This window comes from Callithrix jacchus, chromosome 12, assembly GCF_049354715.1.
Source record: "Callithrix jacchus isolate 240 chromosome 12, calJac240_pri, whole genome shotgun sequence".
Classification (NCBI taxonomy): Eukaryota; Metazoa; Chordata; class Mammalia; order Primates; family Cebidae; genus Callithrix; species Callithrix jacchus.
This window is the reverse complement of record NC_133513.1, coordinates 3,622,109-3,637,382: the sequence shown is the minus strand read 5'-3', so window position 1 is coordinate 3,637,382 and position 15,274 is coordinate 3,622,109. Positions and strand designations below refer to the sequence as shown.

At 56.2% G+C, this 15,274-nt stretch overlaps 2 protein-coding genes across 14 annotated transcripts in view; one reads left to right on the top strand and one right to left on the bottom strand.

The window, feature by feature from the left end:
• LOC100412883 (putative E3 ubiquitin-protein ligase UNKL) overlaps positions 1 to 3,666 on the top strand; it is a 43,785-nt gene extending 40,119 nt beyond the window's left edge. For 7 of the 8 annotated variants that reach the window (XM_078344257.1, XM_078344264.1, XM_078344261.1 and 4 more), the window contains one exon: positions 658 to 3,666. In XM_078344257.1, coding sequence (XP_078200383.1) covers positions 658 to 813 — 156 coding nt within the window. In that variant the 3' untranslated portion in view covers positions 814 to 3,666. The remainder of the gene's footprint in view (positions 1 to 657) is intronic. The other variant, XM_078344265.1, reaches the window with a different exon arrangement.
• The window catches only part of GNPTG (N-acetylglucosamine-1-phosphate transferase subunit gamma), a 34,610-nt gene that overhangs the window by 1,174 nt on the left and 18,162 nt on the right, over positions 1 to 15,274 (bottom strand). Inside the window, exons 4-12 of one of the 6 annotated variants that reach the window (XR_013524505.1) lie at positions 5,019 to 5,085; positions 4,862 to 4,945; positions 4,691 to 4,784; positions 4,498 to 4,612; positions 4,293 to 4,375; positions 4,087 to 4,215; positions 3,925 to 4,006; positions 3,656 to 3,851; positions 1,554 to 3,473 (exon numbers count right to left, since the gene is read on the bottom strand). Coding sequence is in view for 4 of the 6 variants with exons in the window: in XM_078344272.1 (XP_078200398.1) it covers positions 3,757 to 3,851; positions 3,925 to 4,006; positions 4,087 to 4,215; positions 4,293 to 4,375; positions 4,498 to 4,612; positions 4,691 to 4,784; positions 4,862 to 4,945; positions 5,019 to 5,085 (749 nt within the window). In the remaining 2 variants the exon portion in view is untranslated. Of the gene's footprint in view, positions 1 to 1,553; positions 3,852 to 3,924; positions 4,007 to 4,086; positions 4,216 to 4,292; positions 4,376 to 4,497; positions 4,613 to 4,690; positions 4,785 to 4,861; positions 4,946 to 5,018; positions 5,086 to 15,274 lie in introns of those variants that run through there. The other 5 variants (XR_004731621.3, XM_002755752.6, XM_078344272.1 and 2 more) reach the window with 5 other exon arrangements.

The following is a 15,274-nucleotide window of genomic DNA, read 5'->3' as shown; positions in this document are numbered from 1 at the left end:
TGCGGCGTTTGCTTCCGCCTCCCCGTTCCCCCTGGGTCTGCTCTGGGTCTGTGGAGGGGACAGTGCCTTGCCTCAGCACAGCCCTACCTCCAGCACAGCTCCTGTCGGCCTCCTTGCTTGTCCTCCTGGGAGCTGCCTCTCTTGTCAGGCTGGCCCTTGTTCTTGCTTTCTGGAATGCTCCACGTTTGCCCTTTTCACCCCTCCCTCTTGCCAGCGAATGCCAGGCTGCACCCTGCACGGCGAAGGTGGCCCATCCCTCCCTGCTCACAGCCGCGGCCCTCGAGCATGCCCTTCCTCACCTCGCCTCCCAAGGGTGGGCTCCTGGCCTGGCTGCTCTGGGCTAGAGGGTCCTGAGTAGCCCACATCCTGGTTGCCCAGCTGCCAGGGGCTTTGGGCCTGTCCTGTCCAGCCACTGCCATGTCTGTGGTGGCCCCAGGAGGCCATCCTCTGCCCACAGCTCTTGAGACAGAGCATCTCATCCCGCAGCCGCCCTTCTCTCTGAGGTGGCCTTGGCCGGGGCGTCTCCTTGACCCTGTCTCTGTGGCTGGTGGCCGGGTGGCCCGAGATGCTGGGTCCTGCTCAGAAGGTCCTTGGGCTCCCTAGCTGGCCCGGCCTGGGCAGGGGCCTCCTGACCCCACTGTTGTTCTGGCCCTGCAGGTGATCTTCCAGCTCCGCACCAAGCAGTGTGTGGCCTGCCGGGAACGAGCCCACGGTGCCATCCTGCGGCCCTGCCAGCATCGTGTCCTATGTGAGCCCTGTGCAGCCAGCGCGCCTGAGTGTCCCTACTGCGAGGGCCAGCCCCTGCGGTGGTGACCTCAGCAGGGAAGGCTGCCTCCTGGTGGGCACCCTGGCTCCAGTGCTCCTCGTGACCACAGCCACGTTGTCACCGCTCGCGCCCACGTTCGGCCCAGCAGCCCTCCTGGTAACATGATCACCTCTCTAGGCCCAGCGACGGTTTCAAGGTATTTTCCTCAAAGACCTTAAAAGCAAACCCACAGAACCCACTTGCCTGTCCTCGCGGGGCCTGGTGCCTCGGGGGTCGGCGTGGGTGCTTGGTGGTCCTGACACTGCTGTGACCGGGCCACTGGGAGGTGGGGTCTCGAAGCACTTTGTGGACTGAGGAATTTAGGTAGAGGTTCTAAATTGCTCTGAGCTGCTTTCTACATTCCTGTTTTTAATATGCGACAATATGAAGCTTTATACGTGTACTGTGAACTTAAACATTTCCTATCCGTGGTTAATTCATAGTATGCTAAATACTCTAGATTTCCTATTCCGAAACTAGTACTTAGGAAATGAGCGTTTCTCTAGTAGCCAGACCTAGGATTTTTACAGTTTCCAATTAAGTGCAAATAGTATTTATAAGCAGAGTGATTACTAAGAGACTAACTTTCTGGAAGGAGCTAAGCTTTCCTAAGCCCGTGCGTGTGTGCGTGGCGCTGGAGTCTGCGTTCCACCATCATGGTGTGGGGCAGGAGAGCCCAGGCCTGCATTTCTGTGATCTGTGGCCACGTTTTCTCAGTGCCTGTGCCTTGAAAACAAGTGTAGGAACATCTTTTAAACTGCTTTTATTTCCTCCCTTGAACCTCTGAAAGGCAGTTTGATACTAAGGAAAAATGCAGCCGAGGGACCAGACATCAGAGATTTGAGAATTACTCTTTTAACAAGCTGTCTTCTGGCCGGGCGTGGTGGCTCACGCCTGTAATCCTAGCACTGTGGGAGGCTGAGCTGGGAGGCTCACCTAACATCAGGAGTTCGAGACCAGCCTGGCCAACAAGGTGAAACTGTCTCTACTGAAAATACAAAATGTAGCTGGCCGGGGTGGCAGGCACCTGTGGCCTCAGCTACTGGGGAGGCTGAGCCCGAGAATGGCTTGAACCCAGAAGGTGGAGATTGCAGCGAACTGATATCTCGCCACTGCACTCCAGCCTGGTACGCGCGGGACTCCGTCGCAAAAAGAAAAGGGCAGTTGTCTTCTGGTGACTTAGCTCTGTCATAGGCAATGGTGCTCTGTAACTCCTTGGAGGATTGCCTCCCTGGCACCTGTGACCATCCCCGGTCCTGCTCGAGTAGGAGATGCTCGAGCCGTGGTGTGTGCCAGAGTCCAGGGCACTGGGTGTGTGTGACAGTCACCTGCGCTGTACTGCCAGGTATTACCGAAGCTCATCCATGTGGCCAGTGAAGTCATACAGAGGACCCAGTCCCTCAGCAGCCTGGAGCACGTGCGGGAGGCAGCCTGCACAGTCCCGGCTCTGCTGTGGCCCCGTGTCCGTCCGCCCTGGAGCGACGGCGTGGCTTCTGGCCGTAGCAGAAACTCGACTAAGAACACGTCCCCATGACGACCTTTTCTGCTCAGGCCTGGGATTGTCCCTGGGAGTTGAGCAGGTGTAGGCGTCCACGTGACGGCAGCCTGGCTGTCCGCGAGGCCACACGGGGTGTGAGGGAGCGGGAGGCGGCACCAGGGCAGTTCTCCTGGCCCATGGCTTTGCCAAAGACTTTCAATAGCATTTTTTTAAAAGTGCAAAATGCTCGGTAAAAATTTTATTAGTGACCAAATTGGAATGTATTTAATACAGTAGGAGGTTTAAGAACTTTTTAATGTAAGACAAGCTGGTAGCCACATTGTCATTTTAAAGGAAGTGGATCTGTGACATTCTGCGCTAGTCCGCTACAGCTAACTAACTGTTGACTTGGTTTTAGTGGCTGTTCTGTTTTTAATGATAGTGATGATTTATTAGCTCAGTATCTAGAAATTACGTATATTTTGTGCTCCCGTCATCAGTGTTTAAAATCCTTTGTTTTCATTAGTGTTTATGCACTTGGTTCCCATTTTGGGCCTCTGGGCTTTTGTGGGATATGTGGTGCCTGCCCAGGGGTCCCCTGGTTGTCAGCAGTCAGGGGTAGCTGAGCCCTTGTCCGCGGCTGCTGTGCTCTTTCTGGGAACCAGGTGGCAGCTGCCCCTCAGGCATCTCCAGGGCTCAGTTTCCAGGTGGTGGTGCTGGGGGCGAGGGCTGAGAGATGATGGAGGTGATCTGGAGGATCACCCCCAGATCAATACTGGCTCTGAGGACAGGAGTGCGGTGGAAAGACCAAAGAGTGGCCCGGGACACACGGGCACCACTGGGGTCAGAAACAGAGGCAGGATCCTGGGGCCCCAGGTCCTGGGCCCTTCCTCACCCGACTCTGGTCTTGAGGGCCGAGGCCTCGGGTACGGATCCTGAGTGGTCGAGGTGCACAGCAGTGGCTGGAAGGTGCTGAGCTGGAGGCAGGCTCGGTGGCTCCCGCCTGTGGCCGGGCGGGCCCTGGCTGTGGGAGCCGGGTGGTGGCTGGTCCCGCCGTGGTCTTGTTGCCTGTAACTCGAGTGTTCAATAGTAGCCGTGATAACATTGGCGTCACGACGTGTGTGTAACTGTGGTCAGCAGACCTCGTTCCATGTGGACGTGTCACGTGGATTAATTTATGGAAGCCTCAATCTATTTAGATGAGAATGTTAATTGAATGGAATTTTCTTAACCCAGAAGGTAGTATTTATGATGCATAATCATTTACTTGTAGTGACTGTTTAAAGGTAACACTTAAGTTTTTTACACTATAGCATTTATGCAGTGGTTTACAGAATTCATGGAATTATTTTTATCAGTATGGGAATTAAAACCTTGAATCTTTGTTTTGTCTGCTTCTCTGAGCACAAGCCTGCCTGGCTGGTCCCTGGAGGTTCCCGGCTGGCTTCTCTGTGGGGCTCTTTACACCAGAGGCTCACAAGCTCCCACGCAGGCCCGGGTCGCCCCGCAGCTGCTCTGGAGGCCCCGGTCTGGGCGTCTTGTGGCCTAAGTGCTCCAAGCTAGAGGTTTCTGCCAAAAGAACAGGTGGCAGGTCCTGATCTGGACCCATAGGCAGCGGGTGCTGGGGTGGGGCGGGACTCACCTGTGGGCTTTGCATGGGGAATGCCGTGCTGGGTGAGCAGACCTTTCAGCCTTTTCAGCTCCTCTGACAGTTCTTTATGAGCCTACGGCAAAACGAGTGGAAGGGCAAGGCCAGGCCACGGGGGGTAGGCTGCTGCCCCTGCCCCTGCCCCCAAGACCGTACCTTTCTGCAGTTTTCCAGGGTCTCAAACCCCAAGCCATCAGGACCTCCCTCCAGCTCTGGGGGTTCATCTTCTGGGCTTCTCAAGTAGCCGGCATCCTCAAAGAGTGTCTGCAGCAACTTCTGATGGCCCTGCAGGTGGAGGACGCGGGGGGCAGCACCCAGCTCTCAGCCAGGCCCACCTGGGGCCGCCCCGAGTGCCCGCTCACCTGGGGGGTGATCAGCTCGTCGGCCAGGTCCTGTTCCACCTGGTCCCACCGCCGCTGCAGGGCCTCTGGCAGGGCTGGGTACACTGAGGACCCAAGAGAAGCCAGGCTGAGCTGCACCTTGTGTCCCAACCCTGGCCACCCCAACCTGCGGCAGGGCTGAGTACGAGGACAACGCAGCTGGGCTCAGCTGCACTCAAACCCCTACCTAGCAAGGAGTGGGGGTGGCAGACGAGGGGCGTCTCGAACGTCAGCGCGTACACACAGGTGCTGGGCTCGGACACATGGGCCAGCCGGTTGCTTTTTCCACACGTCAGCTCTACCTGGGGAGGGAAGTCGGGTGGGTGAGTGGGCTGGGGAGGCTAGGGCCCCTCTTCCAACACTCCTGTCTGAGACCTCACCTTGCTCTGCCGGCTCCGGGACCGGCAGGCATCGCCGTCCCTCATCCACATGCCCGTGAAGGTGTTGTTGGCAATCTCCCACTCGTGCCAGATGCTGGGGGGACATGGCGCGGCGTGTGAGGCTGGGTGGGGAGCTGGACTGCTGCAGACCCCTGTCCCGGCCCCGCTCACCCAAGGATCCCGCTGTAGGCGTTCCAGCGGAAGGTCTGCTCGTGCTGGGTCACGTTGTGGAATGGACAGAACTCGTACTTGTACCTGGGGGCACAGGTGGCATAAGGGAGGTCCCCAGGCTGCGCCCAGCCCACCCTCATACCCACGCTGCACTCACGTGGACTCCACCAGGCTGAAGCACTTGCCGGAGAGTCGGGAGAGATGCACGGGCCCTGGAAGAGAAGCTGTGAAAGTGGCCGGAGCAGAGCCACGGGGGATGAAAATCGACTCAACCAGAGCTTTATCAGTGGCAGCAAACGCCAGACCAGGAAGCTCTGAGATTCTTTCTCCGTGAAAATGAGAACCCCAGCCAACTGAGCTCACCTCACAGGAGGGGTCACCCCATCAGCACAGAGCAACCTTCAAGGCAGTAGACCGAGCTCTCCTGCGCCCACACATGGCACCGGGAGGGCCTCGGCACCGAACCCTGGCCTGGCCGGGGCTGCCCAGGGGACCGGCCTTGCTCTGCCCTACTCAGATGTCAGGAGGGCCAGTCGCTCAGGAGAGAGCAGCAGGGACGGCAGACCCACAGAGGCCTGGGGCAGGTCTCCAGAAATGAAGGCACTCTGCGGCAGCCACGCACACAGGAACCTGGGAATCGCAGCAGCAGGCTGAGACGAGACCGAAGAGCTTGCTCTTTGACCTCACGCTGATCCCCAGGCTCAAGCACAGAACCCGTGAGCAAAGACTGATGGAGAGGAATGTTTTCAAAGGACCGGTTACCAACAAAAAGCACAAGACGTTCAAAGACTCAGGAAAGGGGGTCCCATTCCATGGGAGAGACTGGCAAACAGAATTCTACATTCAGGAAAGTAGCCCTCCAAAAATGAGAGTGGAGGCTTGGTGCCGTGGATCACATTTGTAATCCCAGCACTTTGGGAGGCCAAGGCGGAGGGATCGCTTGAGGCCAGGAGCATGAGACCAGCCTGGGCAACATTTCGAGACCCCGTGTCTACACCAACACACCCACCCACCATTAGCTGGGTGTAGAGGTGTGCACATGTAATCGCAGGTACTTGGGAGGCTGAGGTGGGAGGCTTCCCTCGAGCCGAGGAGATGCGGAGGCTGCAGTGAACTGTGACTGCACCACTGCACTCCAGCCTGGGCAACAGAGCAAGGCCCTGTCTCCAAAGAAGAGCGGACACGCCCAGGTAAACAAAAGCTTCAGGAGCTGGGCAGCGGCAGTCCTGTGTGCCACCCAGGAAAGTGGGCAGACAGCAGCCCATCCGGAGGAGACAGAAGGCCCTGGAACAGGGAAGTGCGTGGGTCAGTTAAAGGCCATTCTCCTCCTCGCTGTGGTCTGTAAACCTGCAGGTCTGAACACAGCAGTCCCCCACCTTTTTGGCACCAGGAACTGATTTCATTTGGAAAGCAGGTTCCCACCACCCAGGGCTGGGGGGTGCGAGGTGTGGGGAGGAAACCTGCAGCTCAGATCATCAGGCATTAGATGATGATGATGATTTTTGAGACAGTCTAACTCTTGTCACCCCAGGCTGGAGTGCAATGGCACCATCTCGGCTGACCGCAACCTCCAACTCCTGGGTTTAAGTAATTCTCCTGCCTCAGCCTCCTGAGTAGCTGGGATTACAGGTGTTACCAGCATGCCCAGCTAACTTTTTTATTTTCAGTAGAGACAGAGTTTCACTGTGTTGGCCAGGCTGGTTGCTAACTCTTGACCTCAAGTGATCCACCCGCCTTGGTCTCCCAGGTGCTGGGGTTACAGGCGTGAGCCACCGCGCCCGGCGTGAAAGACCAACGTTAAAGACAAATAGGTTGACGGTGAAGGTGTGGAAAACTATCCATGTAAACAGCCAGAGAGCAGAGTGGCCGAGACGATTAGGAGACAAAGGTGTTACGCACTGACCGAGGGTCAGTGAGCCACGATGCGATGCGCAGTTATCCATGCACGTGCCACCAACCACGTGGCGGCAGCACGGGCAGGAGACAGTGATGCCCCACTTCTTTTTTTGTGTTTCTGAGACAGAGTCTGGCTCTGTCGCCCAGGCTGGAGTGCAGTGGTGCAATCTCAGCTGTAACCGCCACCTCCCAGGTTCAAGTAATTCTCCTGCCTCTGCCTCTCCAGTAGCCAGGATTACAAGCACCCGCCATCATGCCCAGCTTATTTTTGTAGAGATGGGGTTTCACCATGTTGGTCGGGCTGATCTTGAACTCCTGGCCTCATGTGATCCACCTGCCTCAGCCGCCCAAAGTGCCGGGGTTACAGGCATGAGCCACTGCGCAGCCTGATACCCGATTTCTAATGCGACAGCACCACCAAAAGGAAGATCCATGAGGAGACAGGCCCCCCACACGCCTCCCAGAACACTCCACACAACAGCGAATACACATTTTTTTAGGTGCATGTGGAATTTTTTTTTCAAGGAGAGACTACATGCTACATCACAAATTTGGTCTTTTTGTGTTTGGAGACAGAGTCTCGCTCCGTCGCCCATGCTGGAGGGCAGTGACTCAATCTCGGCTCACTGCAGCCTCAGCTTCCTGAGTAGCTGGGGTTACAGGCACCCACCATCCTACCCAGCTAATTTTTGTAGAAACGGGGTTTCACCCAGTTGGCCAGGCTGGTTCTGAACTCCTGGCCTGAAGAGATCCGCCCACCTTGGCCCCCAAAGTGCTGGGACTACAGGCGTGGCACTGCACTCAGCCTCAAAACTGGTCTTAAAAGAAATTATCTTTTGATCACAAAGCAGGGAAACTGGAAGTTAAAAGAAGAGCAAATGGAAAATAAGTAAAACAAGACAGTCTTTTTTTTTTTTTTTTTGACAGAGTCTTGTTCTGTCGCCCAGGCTGGAGGGCAATGGCATGATCTGTGGCTCACTGCAACCTCCACCTTCTGGGTTCAAGCGATTCTCCTGTCGCCGCCTCCCGAGTAGCTGGGATTGCAGATGCCCGCCACCCCACTTGGCTAATTTTTGTATTATTAATAGAGATGGGTTTTCATCATGTTGGCCAAGTCTCAAACTCCTGACCTCAGGTGATCTCCTGCCTCAGCCTCCCAAAGTTCTCAGATTACAGGCATGAGCCACTGCGCCTGGCTTAGTCTTAAACGATGGTCAAAGAAGAAATCACAGTGTGAGTTAGGAAGTACCTTGAGACATAAAAAGGAAAAGCCCCCATATTTACAGGAAACTTACATGATCGGCAAAGCCCCTGATGAGATCGAAGTTCACAGCTATACGCGGGTTGGAAAACGTGGTCTGGGCACAGCGGCCCATGCCTGTCATCCCAGGCAGGCAGATCATGAGGTCAGGAGGTCCAGACCATCCTGGCTAACATGGTGAAACCCTGTCTCGACTGAAAATACAAAAATCAGCTGGGTGTGGTGCTGCGCACCTAGGTCCAGCTACTTGGGAGGCTGAGGCTGCACCATCACTTAAACCCGGGAGGCAGAGGTTGCAGTGAGCCGACATCTTGCCACTGCACTCCAGCCTGGGTGACAGAGCGAGACTCCATGTCAAAAAAAAAAAAGCAAAGGATTGAACAGACACTTCTGCAAAGACCAGAAGCAACGGAAAACATGCTGCATCACTGATGATGGGGACACAAACTGGAACAACCCCAAGGGACCACGTCACACCGTTAGGATGGCTGTGGGCAAAAACAGCGCTGGGGAGGATGCGCAGAAATGGGAGCCCTCCTGCGATGCTGCCTGGGGAATGGGTGGGACAGCCGCAGGCCCCTCAACAAGCTACACGTGGCATTCTTAGAAGACTCGCAAACCTCCTCTTGGAAATTGGAAGCAGAGACTCACATACCTACACACGTGTTCCCGGGAGCCTGTTCACAGCTGAAGGGCAGAAGCCCCCGGTGTCCGTGAACCGATGGCAGGGAGGTCATAGATGCCCCATCCTTGCAACGGGACTGTCCTGAGCCTTAAAAGGCAGGAGGCACAGACATGGCGTCCACCCTGGATGGACCCTGGTGACACTGCACTGACAAGAGAGACGCAACAGCTGCACACAGCAGGAGTCACGTGTGTGACGTCTCTCCAACGGCCACGTCCAGAGACAGAGCAAAGCGCTGGGTGCAGGGGCCGGAAGTGGGGCGGCTGGGGGGCTGTTTGGAGGTGACAGAGAATCAATTTGTGCTGACAGCTACCAGGGCAGCGTAAAGCTGCAGACCCGTGCGTGACCGATGGCTGACCTGACAGTTAATGCTGTGCTTTTTCTTTTTTTTTTTTTTTTTGAGACGGAGTTTCGCTCTTGTTACCCAGGCTGGAGTGCAATGGCGCGATCTCGGCTCACCGCAACCTCCGCCTCCTGGGTTCAGGCGATTCTCCTGCCTCAGCCTCCTGAGTAGCTGGGATTACAGGCACGCGCCACCATGCCCAGCTATTTTTATTTTATTTTTAGTAGAGACGGGGTTTCACCATGTTGACCAGGATGGTCTCGATCTCTTGACCTCGTGATCCACCCGCCTCGGCCTCCCAAAGTGCTGGGATTACAGACCTGAGCCACCATGCCCGGCCCCATGCTGTGATTTTTCGTTCGGGGAAATACACATTTAAAAAGCAGCACAAGAGCCATGGAGCTGAGGTTTGCAGCGCACACAGCCCTGGGGGATTTCTCGTGCGCCCAGCGAGGCCAGGCACAGGCAGCGCGAGAGCGACGGCAGGTATAAATCAAGGCCACTGCAGCCACAGCAAGACATGGGCCTTTCCTGTTCAACCAGAATCCCTGTTCCTCCAGCTGACGAGTCGGGACCTGGCTGGATGCACCGCCTCTAACATGCCGCCCTCCGAGACTGGCTCTGGGGCTTGGGCCGAGGAGCAGGGAGGCGCCCTGGCCCCTGGCCCCCAAAGCGTCTGCGCTGAAGCAGCAGGTGCACCGGTCTAGTGGCTGATGCTTCAGTGAGGCTGTTTTTCAGCTCTATTCAGTTTTACTGTATTAACAATAAAGCTGCAACACACCCGAGGTGCTGGATGACCAGTCCCTGGAAATCTGGCTGCGCTGGGAGCCAGATGCCACCCTGGGGCCACCCTCAGTCCGGCCCTCCCCCGCAGAGGGCAGACGCTAATGCCACTGAGGCCCCCGGGGTGCTGGACCGGCCTGGACTTCTGTTCCCCGACATTCGAGTCATCCCTCGGCTATCCCCTTCCCGGACAGAGGGAGACCAAGATGGCCAGGCTGCCCTGCTCGGGGGATGACGGCTGTGGGTATAGGAAGGTCCTGGTCCTTCCTCATCAACTGCCTACTGCCGGGCTGGCCACCGTCTCCCAGCCTGAGGGCCAGAACCTCCGGCTCAGCCCTGGCGTGCCTGCTGACCTGCAGCTTGCAATGCCTGGGCTTGGCCTTGTCCAGTCTGGACCCAGGCTCCTGCCCATGAGGCCCACAGCAGCCTTTGGAGCCGGCCCAGAAACCCTGACGCACCCCTTGCCCATCTGCCACTCACAGTCCCACCGGGAGGATGGCGGGTCAAGCGCCTGTGTCTGTCAGGAACTCACGTTCCCAGGCCTGCCCCTGGCAGACGCTGCTGGGAGATACCCCTGGAGGGCCGTGGGCTCTGGGCTCAGCTCTGTACTCAACAGGGCACTGCTCAAACGGGACGGCGTGAGGGCGGCGGGGCCTGGCCCGGCTCCCCAGCTGGGAAGAGGCCTCTGCCTGGGTGCTGTCCACAGCTTCAGGGTGCTCCCGCTGGCCGGCGTACACCCTCCTGCAGAGGGCAGTAACCACAAGCCCCCAAGAGCAGCAGTGCCCCAGGTCCTTGGCTCCTGGCCTGCACCACAACCCCGGCCACAGCCCATCCCCTCCGCCCAGCCCTCAGGCCCCAGCAGCATGCCCTCCTGAGACTGGTGGGGGCGGGAGTGGGCCCCTCCCACAGGAATCCACTGTATACTCCTCTCGAGCCAGACACAGCCAGATCCAGGCTGGAGCCTCCACCCCTGCCGACGGGCTCCCCCTCTGCTCCTTATTCACCTGCACGTCACCTGCAGGCTCTGCGCTCACAGCCTGAACAACCAGGACACTCGGCGCCCTCGGCTCCTGCGCACCCACATGGCCATACCACCAGCTGTCCCTGCGCCCAGGGCCACAGCGCCTCAAGGCCCCATCAGCTTGGCTGGGCTCTGACTTCCTTACTGCCCCTCTGCCCTGGTCAAACCAAGGCAGGCAGGGAGGTATGCTCCCACACCCCCACGCCTCATCTCTGGGTGACAGGCCCTTCTTGAGGGTGGTCCTCCCTCCCACTCTGCTCCCTGGCCTGACCCCAGTGCCCTACCAACTTCCACAACCCCCACACCCCACCCCACCAAGAGCTTCACCAGGGACCTCACCGTCACCCTTGGGGTTCACGCTCCATCGCTGATGAGTCTCGTGCCCACCATGACCCCTCTCCAAGCCCCAGAAGTGCCTCATAGACCCAGCCTCCCTCTCAAAACTCAGCTGGGCCCTGGGCTTCTCAGCCTGATGGGAGAGCCACTTTCCATGGCTTCTCTGGCCACGATCCTGGGGCCACTCCGCTCCTCCCCAGACCCAGAGCCCTGGGTTCCCGGCCAGGTGGCCGCTCCCTCCCACCACCAGAGCTCCCTCGTGGACGGCGTCCTGGGCACTGGCAGGACCATCACACTGCCCGCGCCCCACCCCCTCCATGCCACAGCAGGACACGGACTCCAAATCACAGACCTACCAACTTCTGCCCCTCCCTCCTGTGGCTCCCTTCTTGAGGACTCACCTGATGGAAACACGGCCCAGCCCCGCCCCACCAGCATCAGCCCTGGCAAGCCCACCGCTTCCTCTTACGTGGCAGAGGCTCTTCCGCTGGGACATCCTCAGCCCTAGACCACGAGTTTCTCCCCATGATGATCTTTCTGCTCAGCTCATTCCACAGGCCACACTCTCCCACCCACTGGGCACAATCCCTTCACACGTTCACGCTGAAGGAGTGCTACGTCCAAGACAGGAAAAACACTTAGAATATACACGCCCGACCCCGCAGGTGCACGAAAACATGATCTGGAGAAAAACACCATCGACAAAACAAAAAGACTGGGAAATAAACGTGCCACTTACACCCAAAGGTGGGGACAGAACTCCCAGATTAGAACCGTAACGAGGCCCAGTGAAGCAAATGCACGTGTGAACTGATGCCCTGATGTGGGGGTGGGACTGGGGAACGCCACAAAAGGCACGCTTTTGTACATGGTTTTTCAGACAAGGTCCGCTCTGTCACCCAGACGAGTGCAGCTGCGTGAACTCGGCTCACTGCAACCTGTACCACCTGGTGGGCTCCTCAGCCTCCCGAGTAGCTGGGAGTACAAGTGCTCACCACCATGCCTGGCTGATTTTTTTTTGTTTTAGTCGGGGGTGGGGGTGGTTTCCACCATGTCGGCCAGGCTGGTCTCGAACTCCCGGGCTCAAGCCATCCTCACACCACAGCCTCCCGAGTAGCTGGGGCCACAAGCACGCACTGCCACGACCAGCGTATTCGGTTTTCCATCCAGGACCTTCACCTCCCAAAAGTTGTGGTCCCCTTACCCAAGGAGCGCCCCTCTCCTCCTGAAGGGGTTTGGTGGGCTACTGCTCTTAGTGGCCGGCCCTCCTTCCCAGGTCCTTGGAACGCCTGGTGTTCCGACTCCAGCACTTCAGGCCCCGAGGATGCCACCATCCCATGGCTTCTTAGCCGCAGGGAATGGAGCCCAACCACACAACAAAACCTTAACAAGATTTGTCTGGAGTGAAAGTCTGTGAAACCTACAAGCAAGGTTCAGCATCATCTGATCCTCTTTACCTCTTGATCTCTAACTACCCCAGGGGAATCACCTGTGGCCGCTCCCTGTCCTGGATCCCTTTCCCCGAACAGCCACAGCCTCCCTTTTCTCTTTTAGCTTTTGGCTGAGGGGTCCCTTCTTTCTTTTCCTGACTGCCCAACTTAAAAGCCATCCCCAGCCAAGGCACGAGGATCCCTTGAGGCTGGGAGTTTGGGACCAGCCAGGGCAACAGTGAGACTTCCTTCTCTACAAAAACACTTAAAATCTGCAGGGCATGGTGGTATGCACCTGTAGTCCCAGCTACTCAGGAAGCTGAGGTGGGTGGACTGCTCCAGCCCGGGAGTTCAAGGGGTGCACTACTGCTCCGCAGCCCAAGTGAGAGAGCAAGACCCCATCACTAAAAAAAATAAAAATAAGGCCGGGCACGGTGGCTCATGCCTGTAATCCCAGCACTTGGGGAGGGTGTGGTGGGCGGATTATCAGGTCAAGAAACTGAGACCATCCTGGCCAAGAGGATCAAACCCACCTCTACTAAAAATACAAAAAAGAAAGAAAAAATTAGCTGGGTGTGGTGGCGCCCGCCTGTAGTCCCAGCTACTTGGGAGACTGAGGCAGAAGAATGGCTTGAGCCCAGGAGGTGGAGGATCCAGTGAGCTGAGGTCACACCACTGCAATACGGCCTGGCGACAGAGCAAGACTCTCTCACGAAAAATAGGGAAAAAATAATAAAAGCAACTTCCAAAACAATAACACACATACACTCCCTCCCCACTCTCCCTCACATATCCACCTGGCATTTTTCATCATTGAGCATTTGACTTCCTTTTTCTTTGGCAGAGTCTCACTCTGTCACCCAGGCTGGAGTGCAGTGGTGTGATCTTGGCTCACCGTAACCTCTGCCTCCCGGGTTCAAGGGATTCTCCTGCCTCAGCCGCCTGAGTAGCTGGGACTACACGCACCCACCACCATGCCCAGCAGAGTTTTGTATTTCCAGTAGAGACACAGTTTCACCATATTGGCCAGGCTGGTCTCGAACTCCTGACCTTGTCATCTGTCCGCCTGGGCCTCCCAAACTGCTGGGATGACAGGCATAAGCCACGGCGCACGGCCTCACTCAAAGGCATCCTATACCCGTGACCCAACAAATTCACTTCTGAAACATCTGCCTTGGGGAACCACTCACATGGGGGTGAACAGAGGCATCCACACGGCATGTTCTCCACAGCATTATTTCTAATGTCAAAAAAACGGAAACCTCAATATGATAGTTGCCCATCGGGAAATGCAGTTCCACCCCATATCCTACTGGGAACCCATGAATGAAGACCTACATCACCACCATGAAGAGACCCAAGACATACGGTGAGTGACAATGACAAATCAGCCAAATATGCAGTATGACTTTTTAAAAAAACACAGATTACAGAAAAAAGACACGTTTTCCAGTTGCGTATGTAAGCATGTAAAACGCAGAAACGCACCTGCAAGGTCACCAGACTGTTAACAGCAATTACGTCCTGGAAAGGAAGGACTATGTCTAGAGATAACTTTTTTTTTTAAGTCTTTTCATTTTTATTACTCAAAAGTTTCACTTTTTTTTTTTTGAGACAGGGTTTCGCTCTTGTCACCCAGGTTGGAGTGCAATGGCGCCATCTCGGCTCACCGCCACCTCCGCCTCCTGGGTTCAGGCAATTCTCCTGCCTCAGCGCCCAGTAGCTGGGATTACAGGCACGCGCCACCATGCTCAGCTAATGTTTTGTAGTTTTAGTACAGACGGGGTTTCACCATGTGGGTCAGGCTGGTCTCGAACCCCTGACCTCGTGATCTGTCTGCCTTGGATTCCCAAAGTGCTGGGATTACAGGTGTAAGCCACTGCGCCCGGCCAACTGTTATTTTTTATAACCCTGTGCTATAATTCAATAAGGAGAAAAGAAAACGGATATTGTCCAGTGTCACTAGGACTTGAAACCAAGGTTAGAAAAGATAGAGTATTCCCTGGGTGTTAGGGGAGATGGTGCTTATGCTTAAATGTACCATGTGTCTCCACTACCGGTAGGGGCAGAAACCATCAAGCCAGGTTTGAGAGAGAGCCTGGTGTCCATCAGAAAGGCTTGCGTGGGCATGTCCTTCTCTGTGTGGACACCATCCTCCTGCTCCCTTCTGTGAAACTGTGAGCAGTACTTAGACCATTACCTCAGAGAACTGGGAGCTACAGGTTTAGAGAAGGATTTATTTCCTTCAGTTTCCAAATGCTCTGAAATCATTTTATAATTATTATTTTTTTTTTTTTTTGAGACGGAGTTTCGCTCTTGTTACCCAGGCTGGAGTGCAATGGCGCGATCTCGGCTCACCGCAACCTCCGCCTCCTGGGTTCAGGCGATTCTCCTGCCTCAGCCTCCTGAGTAGCTGGGATTACAGGCACGCGCCACCATGCCCAGCTATTTTTTTTTTATTTTTAGTAGAGACGGGGTTTCACCATGTTGACCAGGATGGTCTCGATCTCTTGACCTCGTGATCCACCCGCCTCGGCCTCCCAAAGTGCTGGGATTACAGACGTGAGCCACCATGCCCGGCCCCATGCTGTGATTTTTCTTTCGCGGAAATATACATTTAAAAAGCAGCACAAGAGCCATGGAGCTGAGGCCAGCAGC